The sequence below is a fragment of the Dermacentor albipictus genome, chromosome 3, assembly GCF_038994185.2.
Source record: "Dermacentor albipictus isolate Rhodes 1998 colony chromosome 3, USDA_Dalb.pri_finalv2, whole genome shotgun sequence".
Taxonomy (NCBI): domain Eukaryota; kingdom Metazoa; phylum Arthropoda; class Arachnida; order Ixodida; family Ixodidae; genus Dermacentor; species Dermacentor albipictus.
The window spans coordinates 4,192,518-4,207,951 of record NC_091823.1 but is presented as its reverse complement, the minus strand read 5'-3'; the positions used below and the strand labels follow the sequence as shown (position 1 = coordinate 4,207,951).

The window sequence follows — 15,434 nt, the reverse complement described above, 5'->3', positions numbered from 1 at the left end:
TATAGATCTGGTGCATATGCTTGTGTATATGATATGTATGTGTATATGCACATATTGTATATCTATATGTATAAATATTTGTAAGTTTGATGTAAAATATAAATATGTATGCATATGTGCATTATGTGCACGGATCTTTCTTTTTGCTTGAAAGCGGATTTCGTTCCAAGCATTACTTCGTTTTCAAGTGTCGCATTTTTCTCCTGTTCTGCAGTGCTCTGCTGTCAACTGCATAAGGAGCGGAACCCTCGTCAAGCTGTACCCCAGCTTTTAGTCCTGTCTGCTCTTTTTCAAGCTGAAAAGAAAATAAAGAGTATTGATTGATTGATTGATTGATTGATTGATTGATTGATTGATTGATTGATTGATTCAATAATTCATTCATTCATTCATTTACGGTGATTTTGTATACGTAAAGACGACGGGAACGCCGCCCCGAGGATCCGAGGAAACTAGACACGCGTGACGTTTCCACGGGACCGCTACCACGGGAGAGTGGAAGGAAAGGAGATACGCAAGCGCTAGGAACGCCGACAAAGGGAGGGCGGCGCGATCATGGACGTGGCTGAAGTGTAGTGTGGTCAGAGTGTGTTGCATCACTAACGCTGCTAACTGGTATTTTTTAGCCATTTGTTTACCTTTTAGAATATACACCTTTTTGTCCCGTTTTTCTCCTTGGTTGTGTAACCCATCGTTTTGGTGTTTGTATCTGGAATAATAAAAATTATATTCTTATCAGTTTAGTATCTGATACGTGTTGTATATAGACCCAAGATATTAAACTTATTTTTGCAAGTTGGCGGAGGGCATGAAGCCTGCTTCACCTCCGCCGCGGGTCGGCCCGGTATTGCACTATATTCGGGATCGATGTAGGGTTTGTGGTCTACGGACATCGATCCGTTGGACCTGTTCAACTCTACGTTGAACAGGTTCTTCATTGCATTGCCAATGAACCGTGATCGCGCACAGTTATGACATCGCGTGACAGCTCACGACAATGTGATTATAATGGAATGACGAAGAAAGATTCACGTAAAGAAACGACGAAGGCGTTATGGCGACGATGGTTTGACGATTGATGACGTTGCTGAAGTGGTGGCAATTGCAAAATGACCGCGTGCCGATGTCGGCATCACAAGAGTCAGATGACAAAGCTGAAATGAAGACGATGCAGCGACCACGACGACATCACGACCCCGAGCCCATATGTAGCGGTCCCTCTCGGCTGTTAGGGAACTTGGGTCACTGGGTTGGCGTAGAAGGCCTGACGTCATGCACGGTCATGCACGAAGCTCGAATGAAGACGAAGGAACGAACACGACGGTATCACGACCAAGAGCGCGCATGTCTAAGCAAGTAGACAACCGTTGTCACTGCGCCATTTATTCTTCATTTGTGTGAGTCTTTCCCAATTGTTTTCACTGTTCTTGAGCCAGAATTAGAAGCCTGTTTCAATTTTCATTGGACTTTTGGTCATTTCCACGTAGACGGTATGCGCCAAGAGTAAAGGTAAAGCAAACAGTACGGCTTGAGAATTTAGTATTCCGACCACCCTGCAGCCGCACAGCACTGTAGTAGCCCTGGTTAATCAGGTAGCACTCGGGGATACCTTTAAGCATCTATGCCTTGTGCAACGCTGAACAACATTTCTTCCACCACCTCATTTGGGTCACGGAAAACTGTTACATATAACGAAACGGGATTCTCTATTTCTGTTGCAGATAGTGAAATCTTTGTGGCCGGTTCTGACATGGCATTGCATAGCAAGAACTTTATTTTGGTCCAGAGAAACTAGGGTCCGAGGGCACAAGCCCCTAGGTTAAGTCGGTTCTGACAGGGAAAAAATAGAGTGCGCGCGACAATGCAGATAGCTATGGAAACGGGGTGCTAACGAGCACCTAGGCACATCTCGTGCTGCGGTTACCGCTTTCTCCATTTGGTCGCGCATTAGCAAGATCAGGAAAACGCTTTGCCGAAAGGAATGAGGCAAGCGCCTCTGCTTAATTTTTTTTGTATCGGTGCTAATATCTCAGCATGCAGAGATGACGCGCTACCAGTAATAAATCCAAAAGCTTTCGATAATCCTCTCTCTTACACAAGAAGAATTGCCGTAACAAATTTTATCAACCACTCACATGGAGAAACAGTTTTTCTCAGAACCTGTTACTTGTAGAGATCACTTTGACAGTGCTTCCATGTCGCGAGGGTTCGAGCAGTTACAACTAGTGGCTGAAAACTAGCGACTATTTTTCGTAAAAAGATTATCTTGTGTTCATTCATTTAGAACATGCATCTAAGGAGTACCTTTACGCAAGTAACGCAGCGCGGAGGCACAGCGTTTATGGTGAGGCTGCCAAGCACAACCTATGCCGAGTGCGACCGTGTGGAGTATGTACGGGACCAAGGCCACGCAAAGAAACTAAAGTGGGTGAAACGCAGTTTCTGTGTGTAGAGGCACCTGCTTCGTGTTAGCGACTTGAGCAATATTACCTTGACTGAGAGGGAGGGCTTCGTCTTGGAAGCAGAAAGAGTAGGTACCTTGGATGCGGCACTGTGAGAAAATTGCGTTCAATTTCTTGTAAGGCCGGTACAAAAGGAGAAGCATTGATAGTGATAGCAACACATCACACAGCTGCGTGGCGTAAAGTTCGTGGTTTTATCAGCCGTTATATTTGCAGTAAACATTTCCTTACTAATTAAATTAGCAAGCACTTGGAATCGATGTTACATCGTTCAAACGAGAAAATGTATCAATGACTTCTTACGTGAACATGCAACTCCACTTAAAGGCTCCCTGCAAAGTCATCTCGGTGTCCCTAGTCAAGGCGGGGTGGTTCTCCTGTGTTTTAGAAATGCAAGATAGTTAATAAAAGCACCGCGAACCACAACTACGTGAGATTTTTTAAATCATTAGCATTTTTACCCGTGGAGATGAATGCACCAGCTCTGCATCCCTTCCCCCACTGGTGAAATATATAGAATATATGTTGTTATGATCCCTTGGTCCCTTTGATACATCAACCAAGCAGGTGAGATGAAAGTGATGTGTGCACTCCTTGGTGGGCTGAACAACCTCACGTTCTGGTCTTGACTGTGAGAAAGCTGCCTACTGCATTGTATTCGTTTGTGGTCCTTTTCATTCTTCGCCCCATGCATTGCCTGTCAGGAAGAACGGCCTCAAAGGGTATCTGATGACTCTTCCAACTGGCTGCGCTCACTCCCTTTCATGTTCGAAAACTGCAGAATACAAAATGCTACTGCAACCGGAGAGTATACGCGAAGATTTTGCAGCTTTTTGCATGAAAGGGAATAACGACACCTGTCTGTAAACACGCCGTGGCTTTTTCTGCCAGTTCTTGACAAAAAATACAGTCGCAAATTCAAAATTTATTCAACCAGTATACATTTCAAGCAGAGACAAGCGAATATATGATGGATGGATGGATGGTATGAGCGTCCGCTTTGGAATGGGGTGGTGGGCTGCGCTACCACAGCGGAGAAGGAAGGTCCCAAGGCGCGACCTGCTTTCTGATTTCGATCCACAGAATAAAAGAATGCAGTATAACATGCTAAGGAAACAAATGCGAAACCAAGGTATGGATAATTGTTACTTTATAAGAAAGGTCGTCACCTTTCTTTTAAATAATTCTAAAGAGAAAGAAACTTTTATTGTGTAAAAGTATGTTCTTGGAATGGTCGGATCCCTTTAGAAGCTATTTGTTTCAAGTGGAAATTTAACGCATTTCACAATAAAAACGAATAAAAAATCCAAGTTGATCTGCGTAACTACAATGAATTGCAGTTGTTATGGGATGTAAAACGAGTATAGTTGTCATTTAAAGACGTGTGTTCTGAAAAAAAATTTGGAGGACGCTTAAGCTTCGCGTTTAAGAGTGGAACGCGATAGCATTCAAAGAACCTTGACCGCTTCTCTCTCACTCTTCCCGGCAACTGGAGCGTATGTAACCGTAACGTTTGCCGGGAAACGCTGGCCGCGAACGCTATGCACGAAGGCGAGCTTTGTGGTCGAAACGCGGCCTCTTGCGTGGGCCACCGAAGCGGCGGAGGCGAGCGCCAGCTGTAGGTACTGCAAGAATTGTATGGAACCGGGCGCGTCGCTCTGTGGCTCCCGAGACACCCATCGCTCATCCATGCGCAAATGGCGGACACCGCAGCACCGCAGCTCGTCCGTGAACGCCGCGGCCGGTCTGTGTGTGTGAAGGAGCCTCTTTGAGTTTTCGCGTAACGAAGTTATGTTTTCTCGTACACTAAAATTACAATCCAAGAGCTATCACATATGTAGGTTTGTGTAAGTCCTAGTTCACGATTTTTCTACGTATTGTTGCATGAGAATTCAATTAGTTCAGTAAATTCCTTGCATCACATGGAGGGCCTGGGTATGGGTAGTACGAACCCAAATCGAAACGACGTTCGAAGCCGAACGCCGACGCTGAGTTTTCAGCGACACGGGCTCCTTAACACTTTCGCGTTATGCCGAAAACAATATACGATAGACGTGTTTGAAGCCAGGATGGGAAGTTCTTCTCTACAAGTGAATTGCGCCCAAGCTGTCCCTCGTATTTGTTTCAATTCGTGAATAACATTGTGCATTTCGCCTTCAGAGTCGTATACATTGCCTCGTCGAGCGCTATACACCGTGGTTGACCTCTTCGTTCGTGCGTCTGCTCTTCGCTTGACGACATTAAGAAAAACACCAATGTGTTACTAAGAGGAAGCTTTAGCTCGGCCGCTCCTATCTAAACGCATGTCAAAGGAGAATTCGTTTTTCTCGGCAACCAATGCACCAAATTTGACGAGGTTTGTTGCATTTAAAAGAAAACTTAAAATATAGTGACTGTTGGTTTCGAAGTTTTGAGTTAGGCCTTCAATTTTTATTAAAAATTGTCAAAAATCAGAAATTTTCAGAAAACGAAACTATCAAGTTTACAACTCTGCAACTCAACAACAAAAAATGACAATACAGTTCTGTAGATTGCAACTAATAGTACATCTAAAGCGGAAAAAATTGGTATGTTACACATGAATATAAAGAAACTGTAATACGCAAATACAGCTTTTGCAGAACCCTTGTAACCAGCGTAACAAATTCACGTAAGATGCACAATGACATATTGAATTTGTCCGCTTTGAATTATCTAATGGATGCCGTTTACAGAGAACCGCGATATCTGTTCTTGATGCTGAGCTATGAATTTGTAAACTTCGTGCTTCTATTGCTTTCAAACTTCCCAATTTTTGAAAATTCTCGTAACAAACTTCATGCCCAAAATCGTAATTACGCTTCCAAGAATCACTATAATTTAACTTTCTCTCTCCAATGCAATATATTTAATTAAAATCGGTCCAGGGGTTATCTCATAAAAACGTTTTTTTGCGTTTTACATGTATTTGAATAGGCCGCGTTGGAGTTGGGCCCGAGCTAAAGCTTCCTCTTAAGGGGAGACAGTTTGCGCAGAACTAATTGGCACGATAAAGAACCGCTGATCGCTTTCAAAACTACCGCAGCAAACAAATCAAATCTAGTCAGATGTTTGTAAACATAGCCATGTAGTCCATGTGTGAAGTCACTCAAGCAACTTGAGTCTCATGGATACAATGCATATGGAGGAATTCATGCGTGAGTAACGCATGAACTTTCAGCACAATTATATGCTATATATAGCATATACTATATTATTTATTTATTTATGTATTTATTTATTTATTTATTTACTCAAAATGTACGCACTGGTTCTAGGGCCACATTCTGCTTTCGAACTGTCTTGATTGTCTGGACGTATTCTCCAGCATGGTGTTCTTGTGGAAGCTAGCTGAAGTAGGCGGACCCTTGCGTTAATGCTGGGCCGCAGTGTAGCATCAAGTAAACGCGGCATATTTCGCTACCTGAGAGCTGTCAGCCGTCGTTTGTTTGCAGAAATGAGCTGCAGACGATTGAGGCTTTTAAATGTAGAGCTTCATAGTTGTGCAGAATACATAATCAAATGATGGTAAAAGTGTGTTCGGCTTCCTTCTAGCTTTCCAGATTTTCAGCCGGGTCATCTAGCGAATTAATGCCTAACGATTCTTGTGCTATACTGTGACTTATAACGCTTTTATGAGAAGGTAAAAAAAAACATAGTATGTGACGTTTCCACGGGAAAGATATTTCCGTCAGACCAAGGCAAATAACAGAAACAGCTAACCGGGTTGAGGAGGGTTGTTTTACTTTCCTGGGGACGTCGTGTCAACTACAGAGCATAGCGAAATAAAGGCGACGCTGCCGGAGCGACTCTTTCTGTAAACCAGCTTCAACGAATGGTCCTTTGTTTCGTCGAGACGAAGGAAAGATGGTGAGGGATACGAATGGCGCGCCGTTCGCCGACAGCGTCCTCTCTCCCAGCGACACTGAACTTGGCGCGCGCGCCACGGACGGTGAAAGGCAGCGTTCACGGGCGTGACTCAGCGCGGCTCCGTAATGCGACGCTATAAAGAAGCGTGACACCCTTTCTGTCATCTTCTCGTTTCATATGCGCCATCGCACCGGCCGCGTAAGGTTCCAACAATAACCGAGCCTCACCAGTTGGAAGAATGGCGCGCACCATTTCATTCGGGCTGCCCTCGGGTATTCCGTTTCTGAAGTGCCAGCCAGCGTCGGTGCTCGCTTCATTAAGCGGCTGCCGTAAATCAGAAGAGGGGCAGAGGAGAAAAGACAAAGCAAAACTGAATCGGAGAGACGCAAAACAAGCGGGGTGAACCACAGCCGCCCACGACATCCTTCGCTGCCGCCGCGTTCCGGCGGGAACGCTTTTCGCGCCCAGCGCAAGATCCGTCAAGCGCCGACCTCTCCTCGCGAGGGAGAGAGGCGGCTGGGAGAAGGATCGCCTGTCTCTGCACTCCACTTGTTTTTCGCTATCTTGTCCCCTAGCGAGCGACGCGGTGCAGAAGGATGCACACAAGGCGGGCCCAAGCGGAACTGGTCCCCGGACTTTGCCGTCGTCTACTAGGAGTGGAAGAGGGAGGAGGGATAGGAGTAGCAGACGACGCCGGCGGCGCGCAACTTTCGGAATGTGCGTTTCGGAAGTACTCTGCACCGCTCGCCCCTCTTCACTGCGCGCAGGCAACGTCACGGTGACGTCACTCGCGCCGTTGAGACTGGAGGGATGACGACGGGGAGCAAGTAGAGAGGGGGCGTCGGTCGGATCGCCCTTTCCCGCCGCGAAGAAAAACAGGGAGCCGTTCGCTTATAAACGCACTTGCGGGGCAAATGGATCACTAGGGCGTTGGTAGGAAACCCACGCGGAGTTTTGCGCGCAGATTGCAGTGGTTCGTCCACACGTAGGTTGGTACCCGGCGTTCTCGTCCGCCGTCGACCGTCCGCCTGACGCCCAGTTGGTTTTGTGGTGGTGCCCGCTTTGCCGGCACAACATGGGAATCGCCGTAGTACCGTGGCTCCTCAGCGCGCTCCTCGGAGGTGAGTGTGTCTTGGCTGTCTCGTATCGCGTCGTACGCGGGTTATCTACCGAGTTCGAGAAACGCGTTCGTGCGCGTACCGTGTTTTGCTTCGTCGCTTTCAGCGAAGGCACAGAGCTATCGGAAGACAAGTGGGTTCTTTCGAACAGCGTATTTGCCAACGTTTTATTTAAAACATTACAATAAACTGTGATTCATTTTGTTTACCTGTTCTATCATAATCTATCATCTATAGAATATCAAAATCAAAGCTGAATATTTGAGAAAGCGAATCTGTTTCGCAGCTTATGTTCCAGATAACCATTCGTGTTCCACAGATGTCTATAGAACATGATGTTTTAAATATTGCACGCATATTATATATAGGTAGATTTGTCCAAACAACATTACAAATGCATAACATGGATAAGTCCCATCCCGATCATCTCACTGTGACGTTGTAAGAATATCGCAGCTGGACGTATGTGACCTCTAACAGATGCTCACTTTAGGCATGTTTATAGAACATCTTGCTGATAATTTTTTTCAGTGTGTGTTAACGCGCTATGCTTGGAGTTGCCACGGTAGATGTACTCAGGAACAAATTCGATGTAACGTTCGCAGCAGACGCGCACTCTTTGCTGGGCACGCGGAGCAATACTGACGAAAGGCATCGCGAAATAGGGTAGGGTGGATGAAGAGCTTCCGACTACCGTTTCAACAAATTAAACAACATAACTCTGTCGTAGAGAAATGGAGGGCCTGTGGGGCATCTATTCGTGTCTGGTGAGAGAAAAAAAAAAGTATTTTTTTTTCATGTTGTTACGGCATACGTTAGACGTCACGTGACCACCAGCCCAACGCCATAGCCACGGGGTACCACGTTTTGGAAAAAAGAAATGATCTGAAACTTTTCGACGCCTTCACTGTCTAACCTGAGCTTATGTAACGTCCGCGAAATTTAAGCACCACACTCAATGTGAAGGGCATTTCATCCGCCATAAATGTCGTAGAATACATTATTTCCAAATATCTAGACGCATCAAATATTAACTAGAGAACTTTAATTACAGCCCCGTTGCGTTATTTATATTTGTTGGATATTTATTCTTTCATCATTACCCGCTAACATTGTATAATTTCTTTCCACTCCTTTGTTTCTTCTAATTCCCTGTATCCTGCCCTCACGCAATAATCCTTCGGGAGCCTGTGAGTTAACTGAAAAAATAAATAAATAACACCCATACGGCATATTAAAGAAATCTTCAAGAAAACAAAATGTAGTCAATCGATATGACGTAGCGCCTGCATCTATACGACGTCAGTATGTAATGGATAGATGGATGAACCTTGTCGCGGTCTTTTAGTGCGCGTTCAGTATGTGATGTTTATAAAGAATCAAATTATAAAGTAGAATGAACGTCAATAAGGCATCCGGCTACATGATATATTTTAAAAAGTTCACCGACGATTACTTACTCCCTAATGCGAAATTTGAGCGCAGCTCTATACGTATTTAATAAAAGGGAAATGAAACATCGACCCAATCGTAGCAATTGCTACGAAGGAAACCCGTACGCGTTCCTCGAATAAAAAAAACCTCGCAGCTGAAGAAAAATTCGTCCCGATCCGGGATTAGAACCAAGGACCGCCGTTTTTCCGGGGCAGCCGCTCTACCATCTGAGCTCACCACGCGGCTAGCAGAGGGCAAGGGGAAGTCCAACTTATCAACAACTCGAAGCAAAGGCAAGAGTTTGACTAATAGTTCTGCGGAAACCTGCAAGGTGGAGAGAAGTAATTAATAATGGGAAAATGAGACATCCATCCAATCGTAGCGTGTCAGTAGAACTTCCTTGAGATGTTATGACGAGACGTAGACGAATGGATAATACCTAGATGTTGATAGGATATCATTGGGGTGGGGACGCCTTTACGGCTACAAGTTAGACAACAATCCTCGGTCGAAAAAGCAAATTTACGCAAGGTAAACTCACCACAAAAGCGTGGTCTCGCATTTTGTTGTTATTTGGGCATATTTTATTTTTACGATATTAACTTATATGATCCATTGTAGCAGCGCTCCGTAAACGATATACAAAAATGAAAAAGACTGGATACGCTCTTTTATTTTGTTTAGTGCGCGCTGCTGCTAATGGGTCGGTTCCAACTTGCCCGGTTCGCCTTTCTTGCAGGCCATTTAAAGAAGAGTTTGACTATTTTAGGTGGCAACGGCTAGTGCTCGTCAGTCGAAGGGCAAACATCAAGTTAACGAACCAATTAGAAAATGCTAAACCATAAACTGAGTTTATGACAACAACAACGACGACAAGAAGCTCTTGCAAACGAGATGTACGAACTTTTGTATATCGGACAAGTTTATCATCTGCGCGTATATTTCAGTCACTATGGCAAAGTGTGCTGGAGTTATCCGTAAAAGTTCAGCAGCGGCAGTTCTAACCACCGTACGCCTTAACGAGGTGCAAGGTGCCGTGATCTTTAACCTTATTAAGATGGTTCATTCTCGGGCATTTGTTCACGAACACGTTACGCCACATGACTCTCGGTCTTTGATAATGATAAGCAAGGTTTCTGTGGTTCAACGTTTCACGAATGTGAAAAAAAAATTTCTATGTGGGGGCGTGCCCATATTACTCTGCATGTGTAGGTTCCCAGCTTGTTGACACATGTTGTTATCGTGCAATTGCATGCAAATTTCGACAGAAACATTCCGAAATGATGCGAACACCGAGTGCCGAGCTCAAGCAATTATTCTGTGAAGAACTGCGCCCGAAAGTGGCGGACTGCACTGGAGTTCGCGCTGTATTGCCAAGCGCCCATCCAAAGCAGCAGTGACGTTTCTAGTTGGGCTGGTTTCTCGTTTGGATGACAAGAGCGCTTTTGTTGCCCTCGGTGCACTTTCTGCTCCAAAAGGAGTCTGTCGTCCAAACCAGACAATGTGGCGTTAAGGTGTCTGTCGTTCTGTGCAGGGTAGTCGCAGAGGATGTCCCTGACAGCTGTGGTCATCTTGTAGGGCTGTCTTGTAGAGATAATAAGGTCTTGTGAACGCTGTCTCGAGCCTCAGTCTGTGTACTAAAGTCGTACTCTTTACACTTTCGGTGGAATACCAGAGAATTCCCCGCACCGCTGCCCTGGGCAGTTCGTACTGTTTTGTTTTGAACTCGCGTTTTATTTTGAAGCATATATGAACTGTCTCAAGCTCCAAAAGAGACAATCAGCATTAATTAACACAAAATTTAAATATGCAACACGTTGCACATGCTGCATTATGCACAACGCTATATGAAAGGGTCTCACACACTGTACTGCATTGGCCAATTCGTGTGGTGAATTCCCTCCAAAATATGAGCGAACTAGCAGAATTTAGAACCATCCGAGAACATACTTCGGGACTCGTATTGACGGTAAGCGCGAAAGTTTAGTAACCGCAGGCAAACGAAATGAAAAACAAGTGTTCCAATAATTATCGAGATTGACGCGCTTCCTCGTCATCGTTCACTATTGCGGGAGAGTTTTCTACGCCATTAAGCCAAGAACACCGCAGTCGATGCGTTTTGTGAAAGATAAATCGTTCATTGCGGTATTCTGTCATTGCTACACTGTTGCGCGCGCTAAACTTTTAGCGCGCACGGCGTGCCCAACAAAGGTTGGCACGCGGGAGAACGGGACGCTGTTCAACTTTGTGCTTTTTTTTTTTGTCGGCTGTAAAAGTGTTGGTAAGCGCATGCATCAGCATGCGTACACCGCGAGTGCGAAAGATCCTTTCTCGTGTGTGGGGGAACGCTGCGTTCGCCGAAGAGTGCGGACGTGCCTCACATGCGCTCCGTGATTTTGGGGTCCTTTGACCCGGTTAATCCCATCGGACTACCGAAATTCTGGTCGGAATCGACGTCGGAAGTGAAGAGGACCACGAGGATACCAATTTCAAGCCGGTGGGTCCTTTTTTCGGATTTTATCGGCATTTGAAGTTCCCACGTGGTCGGCAGGGCGTTACGTACGGGGCTCCGCGGCCTTCCCGGCTTCGGCCCGCGGTGAAGACGCATCGGAGCGATGTCCCGAACGAGCAATCCGAGCTACGACCAACCCGTGACCTTAAGACCGACAAGATTTTCGGCTGAATCCCAGGAAAACATGGAAGAAGACTTCCACGACACCATCGAAGTGGCCCACATGCAGCAAGACCGAGACGGCCTCGCTGCAGCAGGGATCCAAGCCCCGGGAAGCAGCACCTCAACGATCCAACGCTCACAAGTAAGCGGAATCGACAGAGAAAAAGAAGACGACTGGATAGTCGCCATGTCGAAGAAACAACGGAAACGCCAAGACGGCGGCGGCAAGCAGCAAGTCTTGGCGGGAAACGGCCTAGATTGCGTGCCTTTTTCAGGGGCGACGAAGAACGCAGCTGGCGCGCCAGCCGCGGCGGAGAAGAAGGAGAGGGAGGGAGCGCCGAGGCGACGCCTGCCTCCGCTCCCCAGAGACGACTTTAAAATCGTCCTCCGGCCGAGAGGACTCGCAGTCAGAGACTTGCACCAACACCACGTGGCGCGGGCGGTAGTCGCGGCTACCGAGCGGGGATGTAAGGAAGAAGACCTGATCATCCGGCTGCGCATTGGATCGAACATCATAATTGTGAGCACCAGCAACGAAGAAGCGGCCAAGAAGATTATGCGCATCAAGCAGCTGAGCTTCGGAGGCAAGAACTACGCCGTAAACGCACACGTGGCGGCGCCGGACGGCACGCTACGCGGGGTGATCCACGGAGTGGATCCGGAGACTTCGCCCGAGGAACTCAAGGCAAGCCTCAGAGTTCGCACGCAAGGCGTGAAGATCCTAACAGCCAGAATGCTCGGGAGATCCAGCACGGCCATCATCACCTTCGACGGCCCCACCCTCCCGAAGCAAGTTCTCTACCACAGCGGAGAATTTTGGTGCTACCCGTACCGGCCCACGAGGCAGGTATGCTACACCTGCGGCCAACAGGGGCACCGAATGGACGTCTGCCCGAATCCGGAGACTAGGGCCTGCAGACAGTGCGGTCTCCAGAACCCGGCGGCAGACCACCCATGCACACCCAAATGCCTGCTGTGTGGCGGCGACCACGTGGCGGGCACGAGAGACTGCAAACAGCGACTCAAGTCGGCGAGCGAGCTGCGGTGGGGCCCCCTGCAGCAGCAACGCCGTAGCCGGGGCCGCAGCCGGGGAAGAACACCAAGATGGTTCCGTGACGAGAGTCAGGAGTCGGGCCGGAGCAGCCGCGGGGGCAGCCGGAACCGGAGCCAGAGCCGGGGATCCGAAAAGGACGAGTCCTTCCCACCCCTGGGCGGCAACGACAAGCAGCAGCAGAAGCAGACGCAAGGGCAGAGACAGCAAAAGAAGAAGAGCGGCGGCGTTAAGGTGAGCTGGGGAGACGGCCCTCCCAAATCACTCTTTGCTCCGCACTCGAACACAAACAACACACAAACCGCACGCGAGAAACAGCTAGCGGAGGAAAATACGACACTTAAACGTGAACTTGAGCAGCTTAGGAAGCAGCTAAGCGAGGTTATCAGAGAACTACGTGAATCGAGGACAGGCTATGCCCCGCCTAGGACTCTGACCCCACCGCCTAGGGCGATGGAGACGGGGCAACAACACCACGAGGGAGGGACCTCCAACGATGACCTTAAAACCTTCATGATGAACATGCAGAGGCAGATGCAAGAGCAGATGCAGCAGTTAAAAAGCGAAATGCAGCAGGGACAACAAAAGTTTGCCCTGTTAGAACAGAATGTCAGGACGCACATCAAGAGCCAAAACACACAGAGAATAACCAATGATGCTAGAGACAGATTACTTAACGAACGCAGGTTCGGCACAGAAACCCCCAACGCAAATAATGGTAACCCATCATGGCAGAACGCCTCCAACAATTAGAGATGTGGCAGTGGAACTGCAGGGGGTACAGGCAAAAACAAGGCCTCCTGCAGCAATTCATCTATGCCAGAGGAACCCCACCAGACGTAATTATGCTACAGGAAACAAACTGCACCCCTACGCTTAGGGGCTACACGTGTCAGGAAAATGGCCGTACGGCAACTCTCATTAGCAAACAAGTAGTAGCCATAGCACATAACGAAATAAAGGACACCCGGATCGAACACGTGATCACGGAGATAATCCCCAAAAAGAAAGCACGATCTAAAAGCACTTATATTATAAACCTATACAGCCCGCCCAGACAGAAAGATGGGGACTTTATTAGGCTCTTTACGGAGGCGAAAAAGTTCGCGGGGAACAACACCCTAGTAATAGCAGGTGATTTCAACGCCAAGAGCCCGAGGTGGGGCTACAATAAAGACGACAAGAAGGGACGTGGCATTTGCGCTGCAGCAGAACAGGCAGAGTGCGAATTGCTAACCGACGAACACCACCCAACTAGACAGGGGAACAGCGTCAGTTCAGACACGTGCCCTGACTTAACCTTCGTAAGGGGCGCCAGACAAGCAGAATGGGAGAACCTGCTCGAGAACCTTGGAAGCGACCACCACATAATAAGGATCAGCACAACCGCAAACAATATCAAGCGGAAAATAGGCAAGGTCCGCCTAACGGACTGGGACGCCTTCAGAGCACACTGCAAGCAGATCAAGGGCGACATTGTATCTGCGGAGGAGTGGAGCCAGCAACTCAGACAGATCCAAGAACTCTATACTAAAGAGGTGGATAGAACCGAACAAACTCCGGAGGTGGACAAGCGGCTCCTCAAGCTATGGGAGGCGAGACGCGGCCTCACCAAGCATTGGAAAAGACAGAAGTTCAATAGGAAGCTAAAGATTAAAATAGCCGAAATAACTAAACAAGCGGAGGAGTATGCAACGCAGCTGGCTAGGCAAGGATGGCAGCAATTCAGCAACGCGCTGAACGGCACCCTCAGCACGGCCAGGACGTGGCAGATCCTCAAGTCCCTCATGGACCCGAGCAAGAACAAATCAGAAAGCGGCAAATCGATTCAGAGGCTGGTGCACCAGTACACGGGCACGGACGAACAGCTACTCGAGGAAGTCCGGGTCAAATGCTACGGCAGAGACCAGGTCGAAAGCTACCAAGAAGAGTACCAGGGCGAAGAGAATCCCACCATGGATCGGCCCATAACGAGAGAGGAAGTCGTCGAGGCGATCAGGTCGGCAACAAAAAACACAGCAGCGGGGGCGGACAGAATCAAGAACTCGCTCATAAGAAACCTCAGCGATGGCGCCATAGATCAGCTCACAGCCTACTTCAACAAGCTCTGGCACGAAGGAAAAGTGCCGGCCGAGTGGAAACACGCGGTAGTGGTAATGATCCCGAAGCCAGGCAAGAAACTCCAGGTCGAGAACCTCAGGCCGATCTCCCTCACGTCGTGCCTGGGCAAGATGTACGAGAAAGTAATCACAAAAAGGATCCAGTCGCACCTAGAGAGGAACCAACTGTACCCAGACAGCATGTACGGGTTCAGAGCACACCTGTCTACGCAGGACGTACTACTCCAACTCAAGGAGGAAGTACTCGAGAAAATGCCGAGAAGTGGCGAAAACGTTGTCATGGCCCTCGACATAAAGGGAGCCTTCGACAACGTGAGCCACGCCGCCATCATGGAAGGCATCAACAACACCAACTGCGGGAGAAGAACCCACGACTACATCAGGGCCTTCCTGAGCGACAGAACAGCGACCGTGGGACTAGGCGAGCTGAGAAGCGACGTCTTCACCACGCCTTGCAAAGGAGCACCCCAAGGCTCCGTGATATCGCCCGTCCTGTTCAATATGGCGATGATCGGGCTAGCAAGACGCCTCAAGGAAATCCCGGGCATCCAACACGCGATGCATGCCGACGACATCACGGTGTGGGTCACCCAAGGATCGTTAGGGGAGAAGCAGGACAGACTACAAGAAGCTGCGACCTGCGTAGAGACCTACGTCAGGGAGAGAGGCCTCAGATGTTCGACGGAG

General features: G+C 48.1%; 2 protein-coding genes and 1 non-coding gene across 4 annotated transcripts in view; 2 read left to right on the top strand and 1 right to left on the bottom strand.

The window, feature by feature from the left end:
- LOC139057174 (sushi, von Willebrand factor type A, EGF and pentraxin domain-containing protein 1-like) overlaps positions 1–15,434 on the bottom strand; it is a 239,123-nt gene that overhangs the window by 201,160 nt on the left and 22,529 nt on the right. The window contains exons 2-3 of one of the 2 annotated variants that reach the window (XM_070534969.1): positions 2,766–2,839; positions 2,491–2,551 (exon numbers count right to left, since the gene is read on the bottom strand). The exons of the other annotated variant lie outside the window; for it this stretch is intronic. Of the exons in view, the coding sequence (XP_070391070.1) occupies positions 2,491–2,551; positions 2,766–2,839 (135 nt within the window). The remainder of the gene's footprint in view (positions 1–2,490; positions 2,552–2,765; positions 2,840–15,434) is intronic. 2 annotated transcript variants of the gene reach the window in all.
- Positions 691–878, top strand: LOC139058323 (U2 spliceosomal RNA). Its single transcript, XR_011513313.1, has one exon. It is a non-coding gene; the product is annotated as a U2 spliceosomal RNA (small nuclear RNA).
- LOC139057178 (uncharacterized) overlaps positions 7,175–15,434 on the top strand; it is a 64,056-nt gene continuing 55,796 nt past the window's right edge. Inside the window, exon 1 of the mRNA XM_070534981.1 lies at positions 7,175–7,471. Within this exon, the coding sequence (XP_070391082.1) occupies positions 7,426–7,471 (46 nt within the window). The 5' untranslated portion in view covers positions 7,175–7,425. The remainder of the gene's footprint in view (positions 7,472–15,434) is intronic.